At 46.1% G+C, this 25,878-nt stretch overlaps 2 protein-coding genes across 19 annotated transcripts in view; one reads left to right on the top strand and one right to left on the bottom strand.

Moving 5' to 3' along the window:
- Positions 1-17,444, top strand: part of Dtnbp1 (dystrobrevin binding protein 1) — a 122,042-nt gene extending 104,598 nt beyond the window's left edge. For 4 of the 5 annotated variants that reach the window (XM_076573253.1, XM_076573254.1, XM_006972829.4 and 1 more), the window contains 3 exons: positions 2,264-2,419; positions 16,094-16,237; positions 17,071-17,444. In XM_076573253.1, coding sequence (XP_076429368.1) covers positions 2,264-2,419; positions 16,094-16,237; positions 17,071-17,309 — 539 coding nt within the window. In that variant the 3' untranslated portion in view covers positions 17,310-17,444. The remainder of the gene's footprint in view (positions 1-2,263; positions 2,420-16,093; positions 16,238-17,070) is intronic. The other variant, XM_042278407.2, reaches the window with a different exon arrangement.
- A 533-nt stretch (positions 17,445-17,977) lies between these two features.
- Positions 17,978-25,878, bottom strand: part of Jarid2 (jumonji and AT-rich interaction domain containing 2) — a 193,096-nt gene continuing 185,195 nt past the window's right edge. For all 14 annotated transcript variants that reach the window (XM_076573248.1, XM_076573251.1, XM_076573244.1 and 11 more), the window contains 6 exons: positions 24,878-24,983; positions 24,341-24,523; positions 23,776-23,906; positions 22,572-22,755; positions 21,468-21,575; positions 17,978-19,861 (listed from right to left, as the gene is read on the bottom strand). In XM_076573248.1, coding sequence (XP_076429363.1) covers positions 19,709-19,861; positions 21,468-21,575; positions 22,572-22,755; positions 23,776-23,906; positions 24,341-24,523; positions 24,878-24,983 — 865 coding nt within the window. In that variant the 3' untranslated portion in view covers positions 17,978-19,708. The remainder of the gene's footprint in view (positions 19,862-21,467; positions 21,576-22,571; positions 22,756-23,775; positions 23,907-24,340; positions 24,524-24,877; positions 24,984-25,878) is intronic.

The following is a 25,878-nucleotide window of genomic DNA, read 5'->3' as shown; positions in this document are numbered from 1 at the left end:
ACTGGAGCAGTCCTGGGGACAGAGGCAGGTCTCAGCCATTGTGCTGTGTGCTGTTAGTGCTGTTCAAAGTCATAATTGGGGCTGGAGAGATGGCTCAGTAGTTAAGAGCACTGGCTTCTCTTCCAAAGGTCCTGAGTTCAATTCTTGGCAACCACCTGATGGCTCACAACCATCTGTAATAGGATCTGCTGCCCTCTTCTGGCCTGCAGGCACACATGCAGGCAGAGCACTTGTACCTAAAAAATACGCACCTGTACCTAAAAATACATATATAAATAAATACAATTTAAAGTCATAATTGAAGGGGTAGACAGGGGTCCTAGTGGCTGGCGCTAGATACTGCGGTGGCGGAAGAATCATGAGCCATGGTTACCTTTTAGAGCTTTATTAGAAGGAGAGAGAGAAACGGAGAGACAGAGAACAGAGAGACCGCACGGAGGGGAAGTACAGAGAGAGTGCATGGGAGTGCACATGCACTTTTAGGCTGGGACACAGTCACCAGCTGATGATGTAATGAGGACAGAATCCGTACAGTAATTGCATCAGGACATTCCAGACGGAACAAGACCTTGTTAATGTCTTCAGTTCGTGTAGCAGTGTTTTCCTCTAGCTCAGCTAAGCAGTGCCGGACACAGCCAGTGGTCTCAGACATCTGTCATTAGGAAAAACTTGGGCTGTGGTCTCTGGCTCCCCCCCACAGCAAGATTTAGGCAGGAGCTGGGGTTCTTGGTGGCTTGTCTGCTGTGGGCCATCCACCACTTACTGTCCTTGCGTGGACACTGCTCACCTTCACACTGAAGGTGTTTCATGGTATTGCATAGGCGTGTCAACCTGGGGTAACCGTTCTGTATTCATTTTCAGATAGGACACTGACTTACTGGCCAGGTCACATGGGTGACAAATAGCAAAGCCAAACGGGGTGCTTTCCTTAGCACCATGATGGCTACGTGGTTCTTAAAGAATATTTATTATTGTAATTATGTATATGTTGTCTCTGTACGTCTGAGTACCAGTGTCCACAGAGGCCAAGATCCACCAGATCCACAAGAGCACCAGATCCCCTGCAGCTGGAGTTACAGAAAGCTATGAGGCGCCCTTAGCGGTGCTGGGAATTCAACTCTGGCCTTATGGAGGAGGAGGAGTATGTTCTCTTAACTGCTGAGCCAGTTCTCAAGTCTGGCTACATGGCCAATTTTCCCACGGTGTAAAACACATTGAAAAATGTTACCAGTTTTTAAATGGCCCTGTCATCAGTCTCTAGACCTTTCCCCCTCCCAAGACAGAGTCTCACTGAACCTCGGCTTTGGCTAGGCCGGCTAGCAGTGTGTGCCAGGGCCTGCCTTTCTCCACCCTGGGCATTGCAGGAGCTACAGGAGTGCACCACCATGCCCAGCTTAGACGTGGGTGTCGGGCATCCAACGTCAGGCCTCATGCTTATGTAAGCACCTTACCCACTGAACTGCCTCTCCCACCCTGATAACGTGACTTTTTAAAAATGGAGACTCTGTGCCCATTCAATAGCCCGCCCCAGCAGTCTTCATTCTACCCTGTCACGATACCACTCCAGTTGCTTTATTTTAGTGTGGTCACACAGTCGCTTGTCTGCTTGGGACTTGCTTATTCACTTACTGTGATGTTCTCACGGTTCATTGTGATGGAGCACATGTCCAAATTTCCTTCTTTTTCATGCTGAATGATGCTCCATAGTTGTTTTCTTATTGTATTGGTTGAGGGTTTCCTATGTTCCAGTCACTGAGCTGTTTGAGAAGATATTAAAAAGAATGAAATATGGATATAGTCCTCCAGGAACTCAAGTCTTTACCTGTGTTTTCAAAAGATTGAGCACAGGCTGGAGAGGTGGCTTGTGTTGAAGAACCCTTGCTGTTCCTCCAGAGTGGGACTTCAGTTCCCAACACCCACCTCGGGTGACTTCAAACTCCTGTATGTCTAACTCCGGGGATGCATACAGACACACAGATGATTACTAGGCAAGAAAAAGACAAACCATTTAGTAGAAACACCGGGACGGAACCAGAGCTTCTTGTGACGTTAGTGGAGGGTCACCTGGGGAGTTAGTGCTGTAGAAGAGTAGGCAGTGTCGCTCGGGGAGGTCCTGCAGCAGAGAGGGCACAAGGTCAAGTGCTCGGTGGCAGAAAGCAGTACAACAGACGAGGCTGGCAGGCTGCCTTCTGTGGCCGAGTCTGCGCCCCCCCCCCCAGTCCCTTCTGGAGCTCTCTCTCATACCACCACTCTGCTTCCTCAGCTGAACTGGATGCAGAGCATACGCAGAAGGCCCTGGAGATGGAGCACACCCAGCAACTGAAGTTGAAGGAGCGGCAGAAGTTCTTTGAGGAAGCCTTCCAGCAGGACATGGAACAGTACCTGTCCACAGGTTACCTGCAGATCGCAGACAGGCGAGGTGAGCTGGGCCAGTTCCAGGCTGACCGTGGAGTGGGGTCTGGGGTGTAACCCTCAGTGGTTAGACCCCAGAACCAAAGGTCACGGGCATGCCTGAGGTGCCATTGTTTTGCTTCTTCCTTTAGTTCTAGGTTCTAGTTGAAAAATTAAAAAATAACTGCTACAAAATTATGCTCATACAGAATTTGAAAAATATTTTATTATTTTATGGTGTTCAGGGTCTACCCAGGGCTCATATATGCTAAGCAAATGCTTGACTGAGCCAGAAAAAAAAAGAAAGAAAGAAAGAAATTACTTATGATTATAGTGTGGTCCTTTCCAGTCTGCTCAGTCTATTTATGTCACTGGTATCCAACAACATCTTTGTAGCTGACTTCTAAGTATCAGTAGAGGACTTTCTCCCCAGTATTAACTTTTTGAGGGGCTGGAGATGGAGTCCATGGTAGAGTGAGTGCTCTCATGCCTGAGGCTCCTCAGGCTAACCATGGAGGTTGACCAACAAAAAAAAAAAAAGGTATTTTAAAAGTTGATTGTCTTTGTCAGAATATACCATTACAGAAGTCATCCTTCAGTATGTGGTTCCAGAACCCCGTCTATGAAGATGCACAAAACCCTTCTATAAAAAGGTACCCTGCATGTAACCTATGGAGTCCCTCAAGCACTGTGAAGCATCCTCGGGTTACTAGATTGTCTGCGGAGTGAGTGCCATTTCATAGCTAGCCTGTACTGTTTAGAGAACAATGGGTAGGAACAGTCCCAGTACATGTTTAATACAGATAGCGCTGTCACAGACCTAACTCCCTTCTCCATCCGCAGGTATGGAGTGCGTGGGCTGGAGGGCCACCTGGACTCTGATAACTTCCCTAGTTGAGTTGGTGTTGTGAGGAATAGTGTCCACATTCATAAATGAACACCTTGGGGGAAGTGGAGACACTGGAGGACTCCTTCTTCTCTCTCCTGAGGAACTGCCTCCCTCTGAAGGTGCAGCTAGGGTGGACAGGCAGCTCGTGGTTCCCTCTGGTAGGTGCTGTGCAGTCGGCCCATGTAACAGATAGGCAAGTTGAGGCTTCCCCTGTCCTAGGCATGCCGTCACCTCCTGGAACCCTCTCTCCTCGATCTCTGTTCTTCTCACTTGCCCAGTCGGGCTCCTCCTCACTTAGCTGTCACAGCCTCTTCATTCCTTGTCATCCAGTTGGATGTCCACATGCAGAAAGGCTGTCACAATGAGGAAGGACAGTGATGCGGAGAGGCTGCTGGCCCAGGATGCGCTCAGGGTCACAGAGTTAGCTTTCTTAAACTCAGGTAGATAGCATAGGATTGAGGTTTAACATTTTCTCAAGAGTCTGCTTCCTGCTCATTTAACCTACTGATCTAGAAAGGCAGGGAGTTTTTCCTCAGAACACTGTGTTTGGTGGCCTGCTGTGGTTCCTGTGGGACAAAGTGGAAGCTTTGTGCCAGGGATTTGCCATAATGGAGAGCAGTGGTTCTCAACCTTCCTAATGCTGCGGCCCTTTAATACAGTTCTTCATGCTGTGGTGACCCCAACCATAAAATTATTTCATGGGCTGGAAAGATGGCTCAGCAGTTAAGAGCACTGACTGCTCTTCCAGAGGTCCTGAGTTCAATTCCCAGCAACCTCATGGTTTCTCATAACCATCTATAATGAGATCTGGTGCCCTCTTCCGGCCTGCAGGCATAGATGCAGGCAGAACACTATATACATAATAAATAAGTAAATCTTTAAAAAAAAATAAAATTATTTCATTGCTACTTTATAACTGTAATTGTGTTACTGTTATGAATCATAATATAAATATCTGATATGCAACCCCCCCAAAGGAATCAAGACCCACAGGTTGAGAACTGAACACAGAGGGACTTAAGACATTCCTCATAGCTGTTATACTAACATACAGCATGGTTCATGTCAGGAGATGGCCAGTGTCAGAGAGCTAGCACTCGGTCGTCGTCTTTATTTGTTTTTAATTAATTACTTTATTTTTGGTGTTGGAAATGTACTAGGCAAATACTCAGAGCTACATCTCTAGTCCTTAGTGTATCTTATATCTTGTCTTGGGTCCCAGTCCTTGTAATCTCCTCTAGCCTTAATTACCTGAAAATCCCATCTCAAAGTACTCATATTGAAGGTTAGCATTTCAACAAATTAATTTGGGGGCTGATTTCAACCTTGTACTCCATACAGATATACCCACCCTAGCCAAGGTGCCCAGTGTGCTGGAGGAGAGGGGCTGTGACAACATTGTAAGAACTCTTTTTGCTGAGAAATTGAACTCCACTGTTCAGTTTGGCCCAGGATATCCTTAGTGTGCTGATATGAGGCCAGAGGGGACAAAGAGGAAATGAAAATGTCCCTAAGATGCTTCTGTGTTCTCAGGGAGACATGGACACAGCCTCATGGGATGATGAGCAGAAGCTGGTAGGTCCAAAGGCCCTAGGGACCAGCCAGAACCAGGTATCGCTACAGTCTGAGACTTGTAGAGCCTAGCGCATGACAAGGAGGAGGCACACCCCACAACAGAATTCAGTGGATTAATTAGGCACACCCCACAACAGAATTCAGTGGATTAATTAGTGTGGTTTTGAGAGTCTAGAGAATAATTTTCTTCAAGTTTCCAGAACATCTTTGGATATGTTTCATAGCTGAGAAAAAAGACAAAGCAAAACCAGTCAGATGTTGCTAATCTGTGTGTCTTTGAACTCCAGAAGAAAATTGCCTTAGCTAGATTAGAAGGGCTCTCTGAACAGTGACCTGGCACCTTGGCTGTTGAGAGCAGCTGCGGACTTCCTACCCAGATATGCACCCTACTTCAGGAAGGTTCTTCACCTCAAGGGTAGAGCTAAGTGAAGCTTAAGTTAGACCATCAGTCAACATATAAAAATGTCCTTAGTGAATGTGGCGTTTTATACTCATTCCATGAGATCAGAAATAGCAGTCTGAACTTTCTTCATTTCAGAAGTTTTAGTTAAATCCATGGAACTTTATGTCCAGAAATGTGTCTGGAAATAGTGCAAGCCCAGCTTTGACCTCAAGAGCCATGGTGAATTTGGAAGCCTGTGGTATAGGGAGGAAAAAAAAAAAGGCCTTGAGGTTGGCCACCACAGACTCACTACTCACTGTGTGTCAGGGCCTGATGGACCTTTAGTGCAGATGTGTGTGATACACAAATGTGTGTTTTTACAGAGACACAGGACCTAGCTCAGTGGTTAATGCCTAGCATGTATGAGGCCCTAGTTTCAAACTCCAGCACCATAAAAAGACAAAACAATAAAACACACTTTCTGGAAGTAAGGTGTTACCTCATATAGCTTGCTTTGGAAGGGCCTGTGAGTAATCAGTATAATCTGCTCAGTTCAGACTCTATTTCTGTACTTAAATTTATTTACATTGAACACATATAATCAGATTATGAATGAGTACTTATTCCCATTTTATTATTAAAAACAGTGCTAGCATGGAGATTGCATTAGTTATTTTTTCTCTTCACAGTGACAGAAATACATAGAATGGACTTCAATTGATAGTTGTCCTGGAGGGGGAGGGGGGCTGAGTGGGAGAAGACCTGGCCTGCCTTCTGTGTAGGCCTGTCAGAAGCTGGTTTTGTCTTGCTTTCCCTTCTCTGCCTTTCAGTCATCTGAAGACCCCAGTGCACAAGATGGAACTACCCACTGTAGTGGTTTGAATAAAAGTGGCCTCCTAGGCCTTAAAGGAATGGCACTATTAGGAGGTGTGGCCTTGATGGAGTAGGTGTGTCTTTGTTGGAGGAGGTGTGTTACTAGGCGGCAGGCTTTGTGGTCTTAGAAGCTCAAGCCTGGCCAGTGGGGCACTTCACCTCCTTCTTCCTGAGGATCCAGATGGAGAACACTCAGCTACCTCTCTGGTACCATGTCTTCCTGTGCACCACTATACTTCCCAACTGTTTTATTGCTGTGAAGGGCACAAGGCATTCTTTGCTGAAAGATCACAAGAACAATCTCTAGGCCACATACTAACATTCTTCTCTTCTGAAACCTCTTGAGCCAGTCCCCCACAGTTCAAATCATCCTCATCAACACGGTCTTCCATGTTCCTACCAGGATGGCCCATTAAGTAGCAATCAAAACATTCCACTGCTTTTCTAACCCATAACCCAAAGTCCCAAACCGGTCAGGCCTATCACAGCAATACCCTAGTCGTTGGTAACAACTTCTGTCTTAGGGTTTCTATTGCTGTGAAGAGACACCATGACCACGGCAACTCTTGAGAAAAACATTTAATTGGGCTAGCTTACAGTTCAGAGGTTTAGTCCATTATCATCATGGCGGGGAGCATGGAGCCAGACATGGTGCTGGAGGAGGAGCTGAGAGTTCTATATCTGGATCCATAGTCGGTGGCAGGAGATTGTGTGCCACACTGAGCATATCTTGAGCGTTTGAGACTTCAAAGCCCACCCCTACAGTGACACACTTCCTCCAACAAGGCCACACCTGCTAATAGTGCCACTCACTATGATGATAATCAACTAAACCTCTAAACTGTAAGCCAGCCCCAATTAAATGTTTTCCTTTATTAGAGTTGTTGTGGTCATGGAATCTCTTCATAGCAATAGAACCCTAACTCAGTTAAACTTCTCTGGAAACATCCTTAGAGACAAGGGCAAAGGTGTCTTCATACATCCAGTTTAACTGACCATTAAGATTAGTCTTCACAGACATCCTCACATGTCTCTGTGTACAATTTTTAAGAGGAAAGAGCTGGGTTTCTGACTGTGAAGGTGTAGGGTGAAACCACAGGGTTGCATTATGAGCAAATTCCCATGGACACTATAGCTCAAGGTGCAGCTGAGGGACCTTACTTTCAAAATTGCCTCGTTTCAGGAAGTAATTACTTCATGAGACATGCTTCCTTTAGGTTTACTGGAGTTTGTCAATTTCTTATCAGAATAGCTATACCAGCTGATGAGCTCCCCAGCTGTGTGTGTTCTGGTTATGATTTGTCAACATTTCATAGAGCCACATCCCCCTCTACCCCTAATCAATACGAAGTGACATTAATTTCTTTAATTGCTCATTTATTTATTAAAAACTTTTATTACAGTATATTTTGAGCATACTCTTTCCCCTCCCAGATCCACCCACTTCTCTACCACATTTCACTCTCTGGCCACATAGGCATATGATTATATCATAATGCAAAACTCATGTAGTCCAACTTCAAAAGTTCCCATAGTCTTTCAGTCTGAATGCAAAGTCTCTTTTGAGACTCATGGCAGTCTGTAAACTCTAAGTCCCTATAAAGTCAAAGTGTAGATTACATGTTTCAACATACAGTAGCACAGAATATACATTACCATTCCAAAAGGGAGCATAATCAGGAAATACTAGATAAAAACAAGACAGAAAATCAGCAGGGCAAGCTCCATAATCTGTATCCCCATGTCTGATGTCAACGTGCTCTTCAGGACTCTAGACTTCTGTGGGCTGGTCCCCACACCCTGTTAGCAGCTCTCCTTGGCAGGTATCCCATGACTGCCAGCTCCATCATTTGGGGTCTCCAAGCTTCACTGTGGCAGCTTCATTACAGTGGCCTCCCTGGGAATCCCTCCATGCAGGGATTCCTCTGACATAAGCCTGCCCCCAGGGACTTGTCTTTACCGTGGAGGAAGATCCCACAACCCCTTTCCTTTATCCTTATTGATTCTAAAGCCTGAACCACACAGCTGAAGCTGCCAAGTTCTTTTGATTTGCTGAGGCCTCCTTGACTTGAATTTGCATATGCTCTCAGTTATTGATGGTTTCCTGTGGTGCTTAAGCTTTGCTTAAATTCCTTTTCACAAGTTGGAAGCTTAGCTTGGTGGAGTCTTGTCTTGAGGTCCATTTCCTTTACTCCAGTTAGCATCCAGCTTCTCTAAACTTACCTCCTTGAGCACTGGACTTTACTCCAACATTACATTTCCTGGTGCTCCTTTTCTTGTTCAACTGTTTTCCTAATCCTAATTCCACTAACAAGGAGCATGGTCAGACCTGTCACAGCAATATACCATTCCGTGGTATTCACTTCTTAGTCACTGTTCTACTGCTATGAAGACACAACATGACCATGGCAACTCTTATAAAAGAAAGCATTTCATGGGGGGCTGGCTTCAGTTCCCGAGGGTTAACTCATTGTAATCACGGTGGGAAGCATGGCTGTACACAGCAGGTGCTGAAGCAGTAACTGAGAACTAGATCCTGATTCATAGGCAGAGAGACAGACTAGACTTTTGAAACCTCAGAGCCCACCCCCAGTGGCTCTTCCAAGGCTACACCTCCTCCAACAATGCCATATTTCCTAATCCTTCCAAGCAGCTCACCATCTCAGGACCAATCATGCAAATATATGAGCCAATGGAATCTAATCTCATTCAAACCATACACCACCCAACTTCATGTTTCTCTCCCCACCCTTTTCCCCACCCTCTGATTAAAAAATAATAAAATAAAAGCCGAGAGGGAGCCGCCTTCTCCCATGGAGCCTCCAAAGATGGAGCCTCCTCCTCCCATGGAGCCTGCTCTGAGGGAGCCGCCTCCTCCCATGGAGCCTGATCAGATGGGGCCGCCTCCTCCCATGGAGTCTCAGCGGGGACATTGTCAGAAGAAGCTGCTTTGTCCTCTGGACCATGCTCAGGTGGAGGTTGCTCAGACAGGGCCTCCTCACATGGGATCTGTTCAGAAGGAGCCTCCTGCTGTCATGGAGCCACCTCTTCCAGTGAAACCAGTCACCAAAAGGTCTTCTCCCTGAAAAGAGAGTACCAAGGAGAGGTCGGGCATGCGGAGTGAGGTGGTGTGGCAGGAGCAAGTCCTTATTGAAGTTGGCTTTTGCCTGTTAGAGATAGCCAGCTTCTGAAGGGAAGCAGACTCTCACAGGATCTTCCAAAGGGAAACTCAAGAAGAGACAAGACACCCAAAGACCAAGAAATTGGCTCTGATGGGGAAGGAAATAAAATGGCCCCTCTCAAGAAAGTGGGAACAGAGGAAGCTGGCAAGAGTCTAGCTACGCTTGCTGCTCCCAAGGAATCTACCAGTGTCTTATCCTTGGAACAAAACTCAAATGGGTCAGGTGGTGAAACGTTACATGCTAAGTGTCAGACTGGTTCAGCTGGGCTTTGTGAAATGGAAGTGGACACTGAGCAGAACCCAGACAGTGTCCCTGTGAAAGCCTCAGCACCCGAACCGGCGTCACCATTGCCTCCTGTCCCATCACCAGCCGTAACGGCCTCGCCTCCTATCACTTTGGCTGAAAACAAGTCACCGGACATTGATGAAGATGAAGGCATCCACAGCCATGATGGAAGTGACCTGAGTGATAATATGTCCGAGGGAAGTGATGATTCTGGGCTGCATGGGGCTCGGCCAGTGCCACAAGAAGCAAGTTCAAAAAGTGGGAAGGAGGGGTTGGCAGTTAAAATAACCGAGGGAGAGTTTGTTTGTATTTTCGGTAATCGGTCTTTCAGAAAGGAAAAGGATTACAGCAAGCACTTCAATCGCCATCTGGTTAATGTATACTTCCTTGAAAAAGCAGCCGAGGGGCAGGAGTAGTGAGCCGGCCGGTGGAGGGCGGCTCGTCACAGTTTGTAAGCAATGCCTCACTTTTAGTTTAAGGCAGTAGACACACACAAGCTCGCTTTAATTAGTGTGCTGATTTTTAAGTGACATTATTTCCTTAGGACTGTATGTGTTACCTAGTGACTTGCAAAAACCTTAGCAAATCCTAGGGAGTTAATGTAAGAAAACAGATACTTAATCTGTTAGCTTGTGCAGTGCAGTGAAGAAAGGCGGGATGGTAGGTGACGTTCTCCGGGGTGTCTACCTGTGTGGAACCGGTCGGGTGTTCTGCCCTTTTCACTTCACTTGCTATTTTTAGTTCCTTGTTTAGGCTGATAAAAATTGGCGTAGCAAATTACTTGAAGAATTTGCTTGCTTTATATAAGTAAAGTTAGCACTTTAAGGTTTCTTTAGAGATAAGAAAAGACATTTAAATTGAAGAAAAATTCTTTCAACAGTGGACACTGTATCTGTCCAGGTAATTGCTTCCTGACTTATGGTTGATATTTTGTGCTTCTATGTTAATCATTATGAAAAGTGATTTTTGGTGGGTTTTTTAATTTTTTTTTATTTTGGTGCTTTATTGGCTTAAGATGTTGCACATGGTTTTTTGTTTTTCTTTTTTAACCTATGCAGTTAATTCCGCCCCCCCTAGAGATAGCATTGTGTTTAATAGTAACACTTTATACATATATGCATGTTATTTTTTTTCTTTTTGGGGGTTACTTTTAGGCTTGTTTGCAAAAGGGCCATTTTTCTTTGCTGCAGTTGTCTTTTTTTGCAGAACAATAGTGTGTGCAAGTTTATGAGCAATGGAATATGCAGGTTCAATCCATTGTTTTTATTTTTTTAATCTTAACCTCTTGATCTATGCCAGAAGCAGTTTCATGTAAGTTATTTTGATGGTGAGCATATGTGTAATTCTACAGCTCTCCGGGTCTGGTTTTTGCAGTAAGCCACTAGATCCCATATTGAACACAATTTAATCTCAGTATCAGCCATTAGAGTTTTTTTACTTTGCTGTTTATAGCTTATTTCTTACAGAGTGAGAAGTCATTCTTTGAAGAGTTTCTTTTTTCAATAGATGGTTGATGTTAGGATGGTTACTCAAATCAAGTGATGTGATGAACTCCAAGTCATCCTTGGAAATAGCAAATCTGTAGCCCAACATAATTATCCTTTAAACTAGAGAATATCACTTGTGAGAAAGCCATCATGGCCACATGGCTGATCTAGAGTGGAGTGCTGAGTTCTGGCAAACAGCTGCATCTTTCTTCCAGTGAGTACCTGAACAGGGCTGATGTGAATTATGTACAGTCCAGATTTTAAGAATCATACTTTCTCAGGGATCTCCACAAACTAGTGGGTGTCCTCGCTGCCCCTGTGAGACAGCCTCTGTACGGGAGAGGCCTCACGTGACTTTGTCCCTGGTGTTCCTCTGGGGACACCTGAGTGAGAAACTGCATGCTCCAGAACCAGCTCTTGTGTCCTTTGGCCAATGCCGGAGTGTGAAATTGTCCAATGTGGGATTTTTCTTACTGGTAGTAAACAAAGGATGATCCCAATTGGGAATCGTGACTTTTTTTTTTTTTTTTTTTGATGCTCATGTTCTGTTTTGAAATAACCTCTGTGTATTTCATTTATTTTCTTTTACCTGGCGATCTCTGTACAGGCTTCAGATTTTGACAGTTGATGAAAGATACAACAAGCATTAATGTGTGGGTGAAAAGTTTGGTGAAATTCTGAGTGAAGTTTTAGTTAAAGTTGGTTGAACTTGGGATTGACTGGGAGGCCAAAGATTTAAAAAGCAGAAGATTCTCTCAAGACACAAGTTGTGTGATAATAGTGTGTTTTGTGTGTGTGTGAATGAGAATTTGTAAATGTTGAATTCTAGGCTCCGACAATCATTGTCAGTGCAGATCAAGCTGCAAGTATTTATGTTTTAAAACTTAAATTATAAAGCTAGTTACGTCTTTCTAACAACTAGTTTTAATGTTTATGATCATATTTTACCTACATTACCTTTTCAGGATGTTGAGAAAGATGCATCACAAGCACAGGCTGGAGGCTGGGGGCTAGATGGTTTTGAGGAAGAGGTCTTGGTGGACTCTTTCATAGAGCAAAGGGAAGCAATGCCTTCTGGGAATTGAGCTAAGTTTTAATCTAGTCTTTAAGATTAGGAGTCAAAAACAAAAATATTAAGGAAATGAAAACCTAATGGATCTTTGAAGCATTGTTATGTGGAATTGAGTGGGATTTTTGAGGCCTTTCTTCCAGAAAATAAGGACTTGGTTGTCAGGCCTATATTAGGCCTAAACCTTGGTGCCATGTATTTGTACTTAAATCATTTCAATGGAAAGTGTCTTAGTGATTGGAACTTCTAGTGCAGTTTGGAGTTCTTCCATTTGAAAAATGTGATATTTATATGGGATTGTTTGAATCTTGTTTTCTAGTCCCTCCCCATCACCACCCTCATAGTCTGAAGGTAGATTTTTCTCTTGATAAAGGAACAAAAAAAGTGAATATCTTGTTTGTAAATTGGTATCTAGTAACTAGTGGTAAACTTGAAATGGTAAAATTCTTTAAAGCCTAATTCTAGGTAGCCTTAGGAAAATGTATCTTAATTATTTTTGAACCTGTATTCACCTTGTTTTTTTCAAATATCTTGTTATATTTTCTTTTTCAAAAAAAAAAAAAGAAAAAAGAAAGAAAAGAGAAGGAAAAAAAAAAGACTGCTTTCTCTCTTGGGGCTTCACTGAGAAATATTCATTTCTCATCAGCTCAATAAAATTCCTTCCCAGGGGGAAGGAATTCTATTGAGATTCACTCCCTCTGCAAAGCTTAAGTGGATATTTCAATCATTAAAAACAACTAGAACTAGACAACACTTAAGCACCAAACATTAACAAATTTCTAACTACCTTAGAAATTATTCTCAAATTCTTTAACCCAACCAGAAGTCCTCATATTAGTAAACAGAATTATCCTGAAATTTACTGTTCTTTTATATAAATGTGGCTATGAATATTTACATTTTAATGTGTATATGTTTCATGATTATCAACACCCTAAAAAAAGCATGATATTAACAATGTTTCTTAGGCTTTGCAATTAAAAGACTGATTTCTTAAAAAAAAAAAAAGCCAAACAAGACAATAAAATTCCAAAACAAGAACTGCGTGTGCACGCACGCACGCACGCACGCACGCACGCGCACGCAGCTACCTGGAGTGTGGTTCATGTACCCAGTTACACTTGAGAAAACTGATTTTCCATTTCCCAAAAGATGTCAGTTATAAATAGCTTAACTTCTTGGTTAGTAGTGGGACTTTATGTCCACTTTCACTTCTCTGTGCTTGTCTGGTTTGAACTTGTGCAGATCTTACACATTCTGTCACAGTCTGTGAGTTCCTATGTGTACTAGTCCATGTGTGAATGGAAGGCACTGTTTCCTTGAAGTCAACCACCACCTCTGGCTCTTACACTCTTTCAGCCTCTTCCACATAGATCCCGAAATCTTGAGGGGGAGAATTTGATGACATCCCTTCTAGGACTGAGTGCTCCAGAGTCTCTCACTTTATGTTCATTGTACGATTGTCAGTTGTATTTGTGTTAACACCCATCTACTGCAAGAAGCAGCTTCTCTCATAAGAGCTGGAGTGAGGCACTGATCTCTGGATATAGCAATATGTCATTGGGAGTTGTTTTATTGCTATGTCCCTTTAGCATAATAATAGTAACAGTTTCCCCTTAGGTAGGCCCATGATCTATCTAGTTTTAGGTGTGGGCCCACTTGAGCAGGGTCAGATATGCAACGGGCCTTGTATCCAATCAAAAAGTGGGCCGTTACTCCATTACATGTGTGCCTCTATTACACCAGTAGATCTTGCAGGCAGGTCACTGGGTTTGTAGTTGGGTGATACTGACAATTATTTCTCCTCCTCCTGTAGTATGCTGTCTTAGATGCTTTTCTGTTACTGTGATAAAATGCCATGACCAAGGCAACATACAAAAGTTTATTTGGGCCTTACAGTTCAGAGGGTTAGAATCTATGACTATTATGACAGAGAGCATGGGAGCATGCAGGCAGGCATGGTTATGGAGCATCTTGATCCACAAGCTTGAGGCAGGTGCGCGCGCGCACACACACACACACACACACACACACACACACACACACACACACACACGAGTAAATGTTCTGAGAATCTGAAACCCCCAGTGATACGCAACCTCCAGCAAGGCCATACTCCCTAATTCTTTCCAGACAGTTTTACCAACTGGGGAGCAAATATTCAAATATATAAGCTATCTGGGGGCTATTCTTTTCTTTATTGAGACAGGGTTTCTCCGTGTAGTTTTGGTGCCTGTCCTGGATCTCGCTCTGTAGACCAGGCTGGCCTCAAACTCACAGAGATCCGCCTGGCTCTGCCTCCCGAATGCTGGGATTAAAGGCGTGAGCCACCACTGCCCGGCAATGGGGGCTATTCTTATTCAAACTACCACACATACAAAGTACCTTCTAGCACCATGAATGCTAGTCAGTAGGGTTGAAGATTCTAGTTGGGCACCAGCTGATTTCTCAATGTTCAGTGACATTAGTGGTCTCTTCAACAGTAGGGCGTTACCGTCGTCAGGCTGTGGAAGGTAAGTATCAGCCTTGGCAGCAAGAAGTTGTTGATTTCTCTTATCTTGTCTTCCTTTCATTGAGTCTGGATGTTGACTTTCACAGTTGTCTGATACACGGTATTTCTCAAGGCTTTGGCAACCCTGTATTTGTGTTTTAAACCTATAACTACAGATTAGGACACTGCACTGTCATTTTGTAACACTTACATTTCATTAAGAGGTAGTTTCACTGCAAGGGACATTTGGCCATGCCTGGATACAAATTGTTGTTGGCAAGATTTTGCTTTACAGTGGGGTAAAGGTGTTCCACAGGATTTCATGGGCAGGGGCTAAGGGCAGTATAGCTCCTACCTTACACAGGAGAGCCGTCGGTCTTCCAGGGTCAACAGAGGCAAAGCCACCGGTGTAAGCTGGACTCCACCTCACTCCGCTTACCATGTTTGGTTTTGCTTTTAAGTTCTTCAATAACCTCAGTCTGAAGTTTGATTGGAATTGCAGTACATTTCTAAGACTCAAAACTGGCCCCTGAGCACATTACTGTCCTTGTTTATCCTGAGTAGATGAGCATACCACACTGGGGGACCATTGGCTCCTCTGTTCTAGTGTTGTCTTTATGGTTTCCATGGAAAGCGTGCCAAAACATCTTTAGTTTTTAACACAGTAGTATGCCACACTGTTCATAGTCTTTGCTTTTGCACAGGCCACTCATTTGTAGCTAAGCATGGCGGTACATGCCTGGACTTCCAGCACTTGGGACAGGAGAATTGAACTTTCTTTAGGCATCTTTTCTTCTGAGACAGGGCCTCACTATGTAGCCCTGGGTAGCCTGAAACTCACTGGAACCAGACTGACCTCCAAGTAAGAGATCTGCCTGGCCATCTAGTTCTTCTCTACTTTCCTGGCTCTCATCCTCAACTTGTGCCAAAGTTTCAGTTTCAATCATGAACTTGTAGTTATCTGGTCCATCTTAGAAGCGTCTCAGACACAGATTTCCTGCAGCTCCCTGTTGTTTTCATTTGTGCTGCCGCTCACTTGGAAGGGGGCTCCTTGTCTGAAGCCCAAGGTTCATTAATACACTATCCCAGGCCGCCTGACTCCTAGGATTTCTTTCTTGCTGGTGGTGGGAGGTGACCTAGCACCAGTTCTGAGAGGCATCCTGCTTCAGGCACTCAGGTCTGGTGGCCCTGTCTCCGACTGCTGGTGAGCTGCTCACCTCACTCTCCCACCGTAAAAATGTCCACTTCCTACTGGCCCATTGAAAGAGTTCCTACCTGCCCCTTCATGCTGCAGGAGCACCCTGTTTCAAATACCACCTGCAAACAAGTAATGAAAGATGACTTAGGACAGATTTAATGTCACTTGGTGATTGCAGGAGCTAGGACAAAATAGTGTAATTAGCCTAATAATGATGAAACTCAACATTTACATGAAAAGGAAAACAAGGTGTAATTTCTTTTATTCTCAGAGCCCATGGGCAGCATGTCATCAATGGAGGTGAATGTGGACATGCTGGAACAGATGGACCTGATGGACATCTCGGACCAGGAGGCTCTGGATGTCTTCTTGAACTCCAGCGGAGAGGAGAACATTGTGCTGTCCCCTGGTTTAGGTAAGAATCACCACCAGAGAGCAATGTCAACTCTCTTAAACTCATCTTTCATGGGCCCATTTTTCCACATGTAGATAAGGCAAATGAAATGCAGACTGTTCACTGTGCTAGTAAGTTTAAGTATCCAGCTCCACTGCCTCCAGTGAGGGGTGGGGGTGGGGGGGCCTCAGGTGGCAGGTGACACTGGATTGGGAGTGTGGTAGCTCTGCCCTTCCTAAGCAGGAGTGTGGAATACCACTCTGGTTTCGTGCTCACCGAGGCCTTCAGGTCGTGGGCTTGTACTCTTAAACCTGAGCACTTTTCTGACTAGCCAGTGTTTGCTTCTTTCATGTACAGAAGAGGAGCAACCCTCAGGCCTCAGGTATAGGCCCCACAGTACTGAGGGTCCGGATTCCTGACTTCACGGGACCTCCTCAAGCCCTCTGGATGATTTTAGTCACAGTCATTAAGTCCTAGTAAAATTGGAGAGGCGCTGGAGGCTCTCATTCTGAATTCATCTCAGCACCAGTGTACAGGGACTGACGGAGCTGTAGCCATCATCTAGGTTGCGCATGGCCTTTAGCACGTGCCCTGACCCTTTAAGCACAACACAGCGCTTAAAGGATCTGATGTGGTTTGCAAGAGTTCTTGGTCTTTTCTAGTGTCACAGGTGCTTAACTGAGTGAGCAGAGACTAGAGGGTCAGCCAGCTTGCTCACCCATGGCTCCTGCAGGGAGAACCACCAGGAAGTGGTGATGGGGAGAAGGCAGCCCTGTAGTGTGCCTCCGACGGTTGTCCTCAATAGCAGTTCCCAACTGCTATACCTCAGAGGCCTTTTCTCCTTTCTTCAACAGAGCTTGAATCCAACCCCTGTCAGAATGAAATGACTCTTCAGATTCCAAATCCCTCAGAATCAGCACTCCAGCCACCTGCCTCACCCTCTGCGGGCACTGATCGGGACACCGTCGATGCCCCCCTCGTCCAGTCTGATGAGGAGGAGGTACAGGTGGACACTGCCTTGGTCACACTACACACTGACAGAAAATCCACCCCAGGTGTCAGTGATGACAGTGACTCAACCCAGGACATTTAAGTGACTTTGCCAGCTGTGTGCAGAATCCTCCTGCAAAGCCGGGTTCTTTAGAGGGTTCTGGTTTTACACAATTGCTAATGGTATGTGAGACCCATTAGAGAAGAACTCACAATAAAGCTAGAGACTAAACATTAAGCTGTGGGTGAGTATGTGGGGTTGTAGAAAAAAGCCCCTGCCTTGACAGGTGCTTACAGCTGATACGACCAAGCATTCCTAAAGGAACCCAGGTATGGAGGGCCACTGAGGAGGGAGGGAGGGGCTTGGAGGGGACAGGACCTGGCCCTGGCCATGTGGGATTCGTGCCCTGGTGTAACAATGGAAAAAACTGCTAACCTGTGAGCAATACTGATCAAATTGGGATCTGGAAAACCTACTTTTGTACCCCATCAGCTGAATCATCTTCAGGCCAAAGCCTGCTGTCACTACAAGAGAACACCTGGACCTCAGCAGAAATAAACCGGAGCCCCGTTTGGCTTGCTTCCCACAGGAATGGTCCCCAGGGAAGTAGCTCCTGTCCCCACCAGAGCCACAGTGCGTAGCTACGCAGTCACAGGAAAATGCCTCAGTAGCTCCACTCCCTGGCCAAAAGGAAGACCTGCAGCCTCTGCCCCACTGACCAGAGAAGAAAGCCCATCCCTTCCCCTCACTTTCCACAAGACAGACAAATGTCCAAAAAACTCGTTTTTATTATTAAACCTTGTAGTACAAACCTGAAAAGTAAACAAAAACTGGCAATAAACCACACGAAGTCCTCCCTCGTGAGGAGGGGTGCAGAGCAGCGCTAATAAATTAAATGTCAAACTGTAAGCCATAGGCGAGTTTACTGTCAAAAAGAGGGAAAAGTACACAGCAAGGCCATAGAAACTGGACAACCACATGGGAAAACACTCGACTGTTATGTAACCGTTAAATATTCCAAAACAGTTCAGTCTTCGGCAACAACAACCACCACCGTGGATCCTAGGACGTTCCTGGCAGTCACCACTGGCAAGCTCAGTGCAATATGGGTAGCTACGGACTGATCCAATTATGAAACAAAGAACAGCTTGTGAAAACAGTTTCCCTTTTTTATTCCACACATACTGTACACACAACCGGAGAAGGGCAACAGCTACTCCATTACCATGTTTTGTTGTTGTTGAGTGATGTAAGCAGCACTTAGAAATGTTACAAGAAAAACCCTGTAAGCATCCAATCCAGCCGATGAAGAAACTGAAATGTAAGGCTTTTCTTCATCTTTTCTCACCCCTCCCCTCCCCCCACCAAGAAAAGGCTCAAGTATTTAAAACAATTTACAGGAGTATGTACAAAGGATTCTTTTTTTTTTCTTTTTTGTTAAAACATGAAGAGAAAAAACAGACAAGATGAGCACAGATGTGGTTCACATTGGGAAGAACTGCGGACTTAGTGGCTCTAGTGTGGTCCCACGCAGGGTAATGCTGATGTGTGAGTGAGTGGACAAGCAGAGGTGGAGTGTCAGGAGACCGCACTGACGACGGCGGCGGCGGGAAGCACTGACAGTCAACTACAGGTTTCCTTTTCCTCAAGGATGCTGCTATCAAGGGTTCGCTGACTTTGTGGTTTTATTTTTTAATTTATTTATTTATTTGATAAAGTAGCCAACAGCACCAAAAAATAACAGAATGGATTTCCTAATGAAATCAGGCACAGGTCTCCCTCAGTGACCCTCCAAGGCAGGCAGTCTTTGTCTTCGTCCTCTCTCCTCCTCGAACGGATGCATAGTGATGTGCTGGTATGAGAACAGTCACTCAAACCTCACATTTGCCTTCAGCTGCCATAACCGCCCAGCTACACAAACGAGGCGCTCCGGTTCCAAAAGTTACAAACTCCCCTTGCACAAGACAGAAGAAAAGACAGCCGAAGTAAAGCCATTCAAGTTTCTTTTTTCTGTGTGTGTGTGTGTGTGTGTGTGTGTGTGTGTGTGTGTGTGTGTGTGTCTTCTATCCCTTTCCCAATCTATAAAAATCTGCTCATGTGACTGATGGTTTTCAAATTTGTTCTCCAAACTTCACCCTCTTCAAAAATGGGTTAAAAAGCCTTTATTCTCCAACAGTTACCAAACAAAACAAAAACAAACAAAAAAACAAAACAAAACAAAAACAAGGCTTTTGTCAGCCGTGGGGGCAATACAAATTAATACAGCCCCTCAAAGGTTTTGAACAGTGAGTGTACGGCAGCTTCCAAACCTGACTGCAGTATCTAGATATCTACGTACAAAAACGTCAACAGTTTAATGCTAAAACAAAATCAGTTCTCTAAAACCAGAAGAAATTCTTCGTTAGAGCTAGTGCAAAGACAGCTTGTATCCTACAGCAAGTACTCCAAACTAGAATATAGTAATTACAAAAAATATATAAGTGACCGTGGGTACGGCATCTTCAGGAGGATGGCAGCCGAGATGGCGGCACGTCCACGGTCGCTCTCTTGCGGGGGCCTCTTTTTGGTGTGGGTTTGTTGAGACAGTTCTCAATGCCGCCGTGTTTGCCAGACACTTTGCCACATATCTGGTTGACCAAACTGATGATCTGCTCCTGCCAGGACAGACAGACAGCATGCAGTTAGTGGAGCAGAGGGTCCCAGGCAACAAACATGACCTCAGCATGAGGACTTGGGAGTGTGCGGCCGCAGACATTGGCAGGCTTTCTAAACAGCTTTAGGATTCAGAGATGCAGCTCAGGATGACACCTAAGGAAACTTCCTGGGGCTAAAGACCTTTCAGTTGCTCAGAGTATATATACCTCCCCCTCTTACAGGAGGAGCTGGGCTCCAACACCCACTTCTGCTCACAGCTGCCTTGTAACTCCAGCTCCAGGGAATCGAAGGCCTTCGACAGCTAGTGTACTTGCATCCCCATATATGTACCTTAAAATTTGAAAAGAGTTCCATCCAGGAGATGGCTTGCATCAAATAGTTGGGGAGAGATGCAGAAAAATCCAGAAATTAAGAACAGTGGCCAGCTGCCCCTTGCACAGTGTGGATCACACATGGCCCCCGACCTAAAACGTTCCACTATGAACACAGGACATGGAATCAGTGATGGGTAAGGGGACAGCCTTGGGCAGTGGCAGGTGTCTACATCATGCAAGGAGCATGTCCACCACCACCCCCAGCCCTGACTCAGTGGTCAGTCTGAAGGCAGATATGGGACTCATCCCCTGGGACTCAAATGATCCCTTCCCACAACAGCACATAGTCCACAGCCACAAAAGTCCCCCGCCCCTGCCCCGGCAGCTCCTTCCACACGTCTCCTGGCTGTACAGACAAGAATCAGGGGGAAGCTGAAAATCATTTGGTATCTCATGTGGGTTCCACTTCAACTGCCCTGTATTCTAAGGCTAGAACCTAGGTCAAGCACAGTACTCCATTGCCTTAGTAAGGTGCAGTGTGGACCCTGGGGACCAGGACCTTACACTTAAATGTCGTGCTGGCTAGCACAGCCAGTGGCTGCCCAAGTTCCAGAGAAGCAAGGCAGGCTGTTAGTAAAAAGGTGACAGGTTCATTAGAGCAATGCCACGCTGAAGGCCAGTGTCACCCTTAGGATAATATCCCAACCAGAAAGGTAACGTGGGAGAAAGCTATACAAGTTGCCTGGCCAGAAAGGCAGGCAATCATTCTGTTGTGTGCAGAACCACCACAGGGGAAAAGAGTATCCAAGTGCAGCCACCAGGCAATCACAGCTCTGCCAGAAATGGCCTTGGTGGCAACTTTCTCTGATCCACATTTAACAGGCTCGGGAGCCAGAGGAAAAAGCTCTGTGGAGATCTTGAGTAATTGTGAAGGTAGAGAGTAACTTCCCAAAATGTAGTATCAAGGCAGGTGAAGAGCCATCTCTGGGGTCAGGCATCTGCTGTGCAAGAAGCAAACTTGCTAAATGGAACAAGCACAGAATCTGGCACTGTGAACAGGAAGGATGTGGAGAGAGGCCAAGGGTACTGAGGATCTGAGGACCCAGCATGACTCAAGCTACCATCTCTCCAGTCCAGTCTAGATAGGAATGACCACATCCATCTGAAGTCACAGTGGCTGCCTTCAGCCTCCATCCTGCAAGTACGGCTAGGTCCTGAGCTAATGTCATCTGTGCAAAGGAGGCCTCTGTGGCACCCTGCCCAAGTCAGAACTGCCCAAGTCAGAACTGACCTCATCGTAGCGGTACATCAGCTTCAGCCCACGGCAAGACTTCTGTTTCTCCACATGGCGCAGTGCACACTCCAGACAGAAGACAACATTCTCGTTCTCCTGTACCACCTGTAAGAAAAGAGTGCAAACTTGAGTTCAAGGAGGCCTGTCCACATATCTGCCCATGGTAGGGGTCAGTGACTCACAACAGTACAAACTGATAATAAGAAACCCTGCAACAGGGTCTTCAACAAGTGGGGGAGGGAGGGAGTGGCCCCTTCCCTTAGTTTTCCAAGCCCTCTCCAGATATGTATTAGAGACTCCCTGAGCACCTCATCATAGAGATGGGACAAAACATTGGTATTGGCTTAGAAGGCTTAGAGTTCAAACCTGGGGAGTTTCTGACCAAACTATGGTTGCCAGGCTCCTAAAATTCAGTACCCAAGGGGACCTGCATGCTGTTGCCTACCAAGCATGTGCCCTGCTACCTGAGGTCACATGAAAAGACACTGACACTTGGAGCCTTTAAGGGCCTGTGTATTCTCATTCTTTATGAAGACCTCAAGTCCTATCATCTGTGTGTTAAAAGAAATAGCAACAATGTTAGGGTGCAACCAACAATGAGCCTAACACTTGGGTGCAAATATTTGTTGGGCCTTTTAAGGCTTTTTCTCAGAAGCCTCCATGCAAACAAAAGGAGAAAAAGGAACAGGTTGCCCCTTTCAAAGACTCCAAGGACTAATCACAAACAAAGCAGTTTGGAGCAATGCAAGTTAGTAGCATTGATAAAACCCCATCAAGGTAAATCCTTGTAGTTCTGACAATTTAGAATCACAGAGGGAATAGCTCTGGGTATGTATGGGGGTATTTTCCAAAAGGTTTAATTGAATGTGGGTGCTACCATCAATGGGTGGAGCCATAAGCAGAATAAATAGTAGAGGGGTGGGGTGGGGTGGGGCACCAGCATTCCTCTTGATTTCTGAACTACAGACACATGGTGGCTTACTGTGGGGCCAGCTGACTCACATTCCTGCTACCATGCTAAGGAGCTGGGTGAAGGCTTAGTGTTGGAGCCCATGGTAGGTTTGGTAGGGCTGCACTGAGCTCCCTTGCAGACAGACTCACCATGGACAGGTAGCACAAATGCTGGCAGATCTGGCACCTCCTCTCTGACGTTTCCAGCTGCAGCCACTTTCGAGGCTTTTTCTTCCCATCCGCCACCGTGCTGTTGCCATCATGGCTGCCATAGCGGGCGGAAGAGTGAAGGCCAGCCTCAAACAGCTGCCTGCGCTGCCGCAGCTCCGTATCCCTGTTCAGGCAAGTGGTGGGCACCATGAGAAGGTTGCGTGCCCACAGTGGACACCTGTTCCCCTTCCAGAGAACATGCCATGACCTCTCTGGGCTAGACTTGCCCTCCAAGAGAACACAGACAGGCCATGGTGTGAGAAGCCCAGCAAACCTTCCTAAAGCCCCAGCCAGGGGCTCAGAAAAGGGGCAGATAAGCCTCAAAGCCATGGGGTGACTGGATTATGCTTAAGATTACAGATATTCTTGCTCCAAGCCCTTGCTCCAAGCCAAGGATTTTTACCTATTTGCTGACCCTACCCTTGAAGACTTTCTCTAGCTGGTAGACATCTCTATGCTTCCCACCAACAGTATAAGAAGCCCTGGAGAGGGAGAAGCCTCATGAGGATTCAGGTGAGGTAAGAGTTCAACACAGAGGCCGGGCGGTGGTGGCGCACGCCTTTAATCCCAGCACTCGGGAGGCAGAGGCAGGCGGATCTTTGTGAGTTCGAGGCCAGCCTGGGCTACCAAGTGAGTTCCAGGAAAGGCGCAAAGCTACACAGAGAAACCCTGTCTCGGAAAAACCAAAAAAAAAAAAAAAAAAAGAGTTCAACACAGAGAACCATGTACAATACACATTCTGTCCTGCAGTGACTGACTGGCCTGAGTGGGACACAAGCTGAGCCGACTCAAGGGGACAAACCAGCCCCACACCATAGTCAGGTGATCTTGCTGCTGCCTATATACTCGATGGTATGTGTGTCTGTATCTCTGCCAAGAGAGCCAGCCTAGAACAAAGAATTACAGAAAGGCTAGTCTAGCAATGACCACAGGGGAATGACAGCTTGAGATCACACTCTTCATATCGGCTCACCAAGAGCTTCAGAGCCCCACTGTAATACAGGAAGACAATGGGAGAAAGAGCACAGAACAAAAAGGCCTTCACACCTAAGCCTCAGGGGTCCTGCAGTTCTGGGAACTGTCACCTGCCTGTTCAGCCCTGTCCTGCAACCCCCTGAAGTCTTGGGATCTGGGTCTACAGTACCTGAGCTCGTCCAGAAGGGCTGAGATGGTACTGAGGGTGGGACCATTTTCCTTTTTTGCTTCTGCTTGTGCAATCTGGTAGAGCAACTTCTCCATGGAGAATGGCTTAGCTATATGGCGGCGCTTCATCTCCTGAAAGAGGAGTCACCTTTACAAAGGATCTATTTCCATGAGTGATGAGCAGTCAGGGTTCCTAGTGGCAGGTAGGCCCTGTGAATTTCTAAAGTGGCAATTGGACTTGGATTATCGCTATTAGCTGTGCAGCCACTTTGCTTACCTGGAGAACATCACCAGATTCCATTCTTAGCACCTCATTGCCAGCCATGAGGCAATACCACATCTCAGAATGGACAGAGATGCTGGTCAAGTGTTTACCCTGTGTATATCTGTCTGGCCTCCCCACAACTGTGGGATGGCCAGTAATGGAAATCAAGAGTCTTCATGATAAAAACTTCAAAAACTTTCTTTCCTGGAGAAAACTTCCAGCCAAGGTTTTCCAACATGAACTTCACACTCAGTGAACCAGGATTCACACACAATGCCTGTGGGACACCTGCACTGCTTACCTTGGCAGTCTCGAAGCCCATACTGGTCCACTGGGTGGTAGCAAAGTGCACTGTTTCTGAGACGCTGTAGCCACAACATACTTTGGACACAAAGGACCCCGGGAAGCAGACAACAAACTGCCCACTCTGCTGTACAGTCCTGTGGACCTTGATCCCCTCTTTACACAGCACCTCTGGGGAGATCTGGGGAGATAATGTTGACTGAGATACATGCCCCTCCTTGAACAGCCAGGCAAACCCTCGGTCCCATGGCATAAGGAAACTTGCCAGGAACCCCAATGGAGGGGCTGCTCAAAGAACCAGATTAGAATTCTCCTTCAGAAAATAACAAAACAATCATGAAACACAAGTCAGTGGTAGTCTAAGAGGTTTCTGCAAGGAAGGGACCATGGTAAGCACGCAGCTCCTTCTTAGACCTACAACACTTTTGGAGCACTTCCTGCCCCCACCCAGCACTGTCAGGGGCTGACAACAAAATAAATTTCTGTCCGCTGTAGGACCCACAGCCCCTGCTGTGTAGGTGGACAACAGACCTACCATGACGTTGCTCTCCAGCATCTGCAGCCCTGGGGTACCATTGGCCTGCAGCAGGGTGTGGACCACGTCCTCCAGCTTGTTCTCCTCTTCAGCAGGAATGCAATACCTGGGACATTGGAAACACCGGAGACATTTGGTGGGACCACTTTTGGCACTGACCAGCGTCAGGGCAGCTGGGGTGCTGGCCCAGTGCCTTGCTCTATCACTGCTGGCTGCTTCTGCCCAGCATAAAGCCAAACCACAGGCACCGCCTTATATATTAGGCTCCCTTTATGCAGATCTGATCCACAAGGTGAGCCAAAAAGCCTTCAAACCAAAGCCAGAAACAAACACAGCTGCAACCCCCTCAGCTTATGTGAGTTCTCTAACACTGCAAAGAATGGTCTAGTGATACTGCTCCTGACCAGACAGCATGGGTACATGGATTCTCCAAGCCAAGGCAACCACGGGAGACCTGGAGCTGCAGGCCAGGAAGAGACCTGGGAAGGGGCCAAGCCCAGTGCACGCACACACAGCTCATTTCCCCAGCCAAGGCCACAATGGCTAGGAAACTAGGAAAGTCAACAGAGACCTGGAGAACTCCCATGCTCTCCACCAGTGTGTCAGAACCCAGCCTGAGGGAATTGTACTTACTAAAACACACAAGAGAAGGAGGATAGAGGCCTACATGGGAGCACAGAGTGACCCTGAGGAAAGTTGTGGGACAGGGACATATAGATCACAGCTTATGGAGACCTAAGTGGGAGAAAAGGCTGTAAATGTAGGTGACTTAGTCAAATCTAGACCATACAGCAATTACAGAGGTTGAACACTTTCCTGGCACTATCTCAGTGCCTCAAGTAGCCCAGCATCAAGAAATTGCCAATTGTACCACAATGACCTCCTGAGTCACATAAGTTGTAAGCAAAAATATGGTGAACCGAAGCCTACTTATGAGCTGCAGGGCAGGGTCAGCTGTCTGAATGACTGTTGCCTGGGCAAATGGCTATCCCACAGTAGAC

The sequence above is a fragment of the Peromyscus maniculatus genome, chromosome 5 (assembly GCF_049852395.1).
Source record: "Peromyscus maniculatus bairdii isolate BWxNUB_F1_BW_parent chromosome 5, HU_Pman_BW_mat_3.1, whole genome shotgun sequence".
Taxonomy (NCBI): Eukaryota; Metazoa; Chordata; class Mammalia; order Rodentia; family Cricetidae; genus Peromyscus; species Peromyscus maniculatus.
The sequence above is the reverse complement of the archived record's forward strand: the minus strand, read 5'-3'. Positions and strand labels throughout refer to the sequence as shown.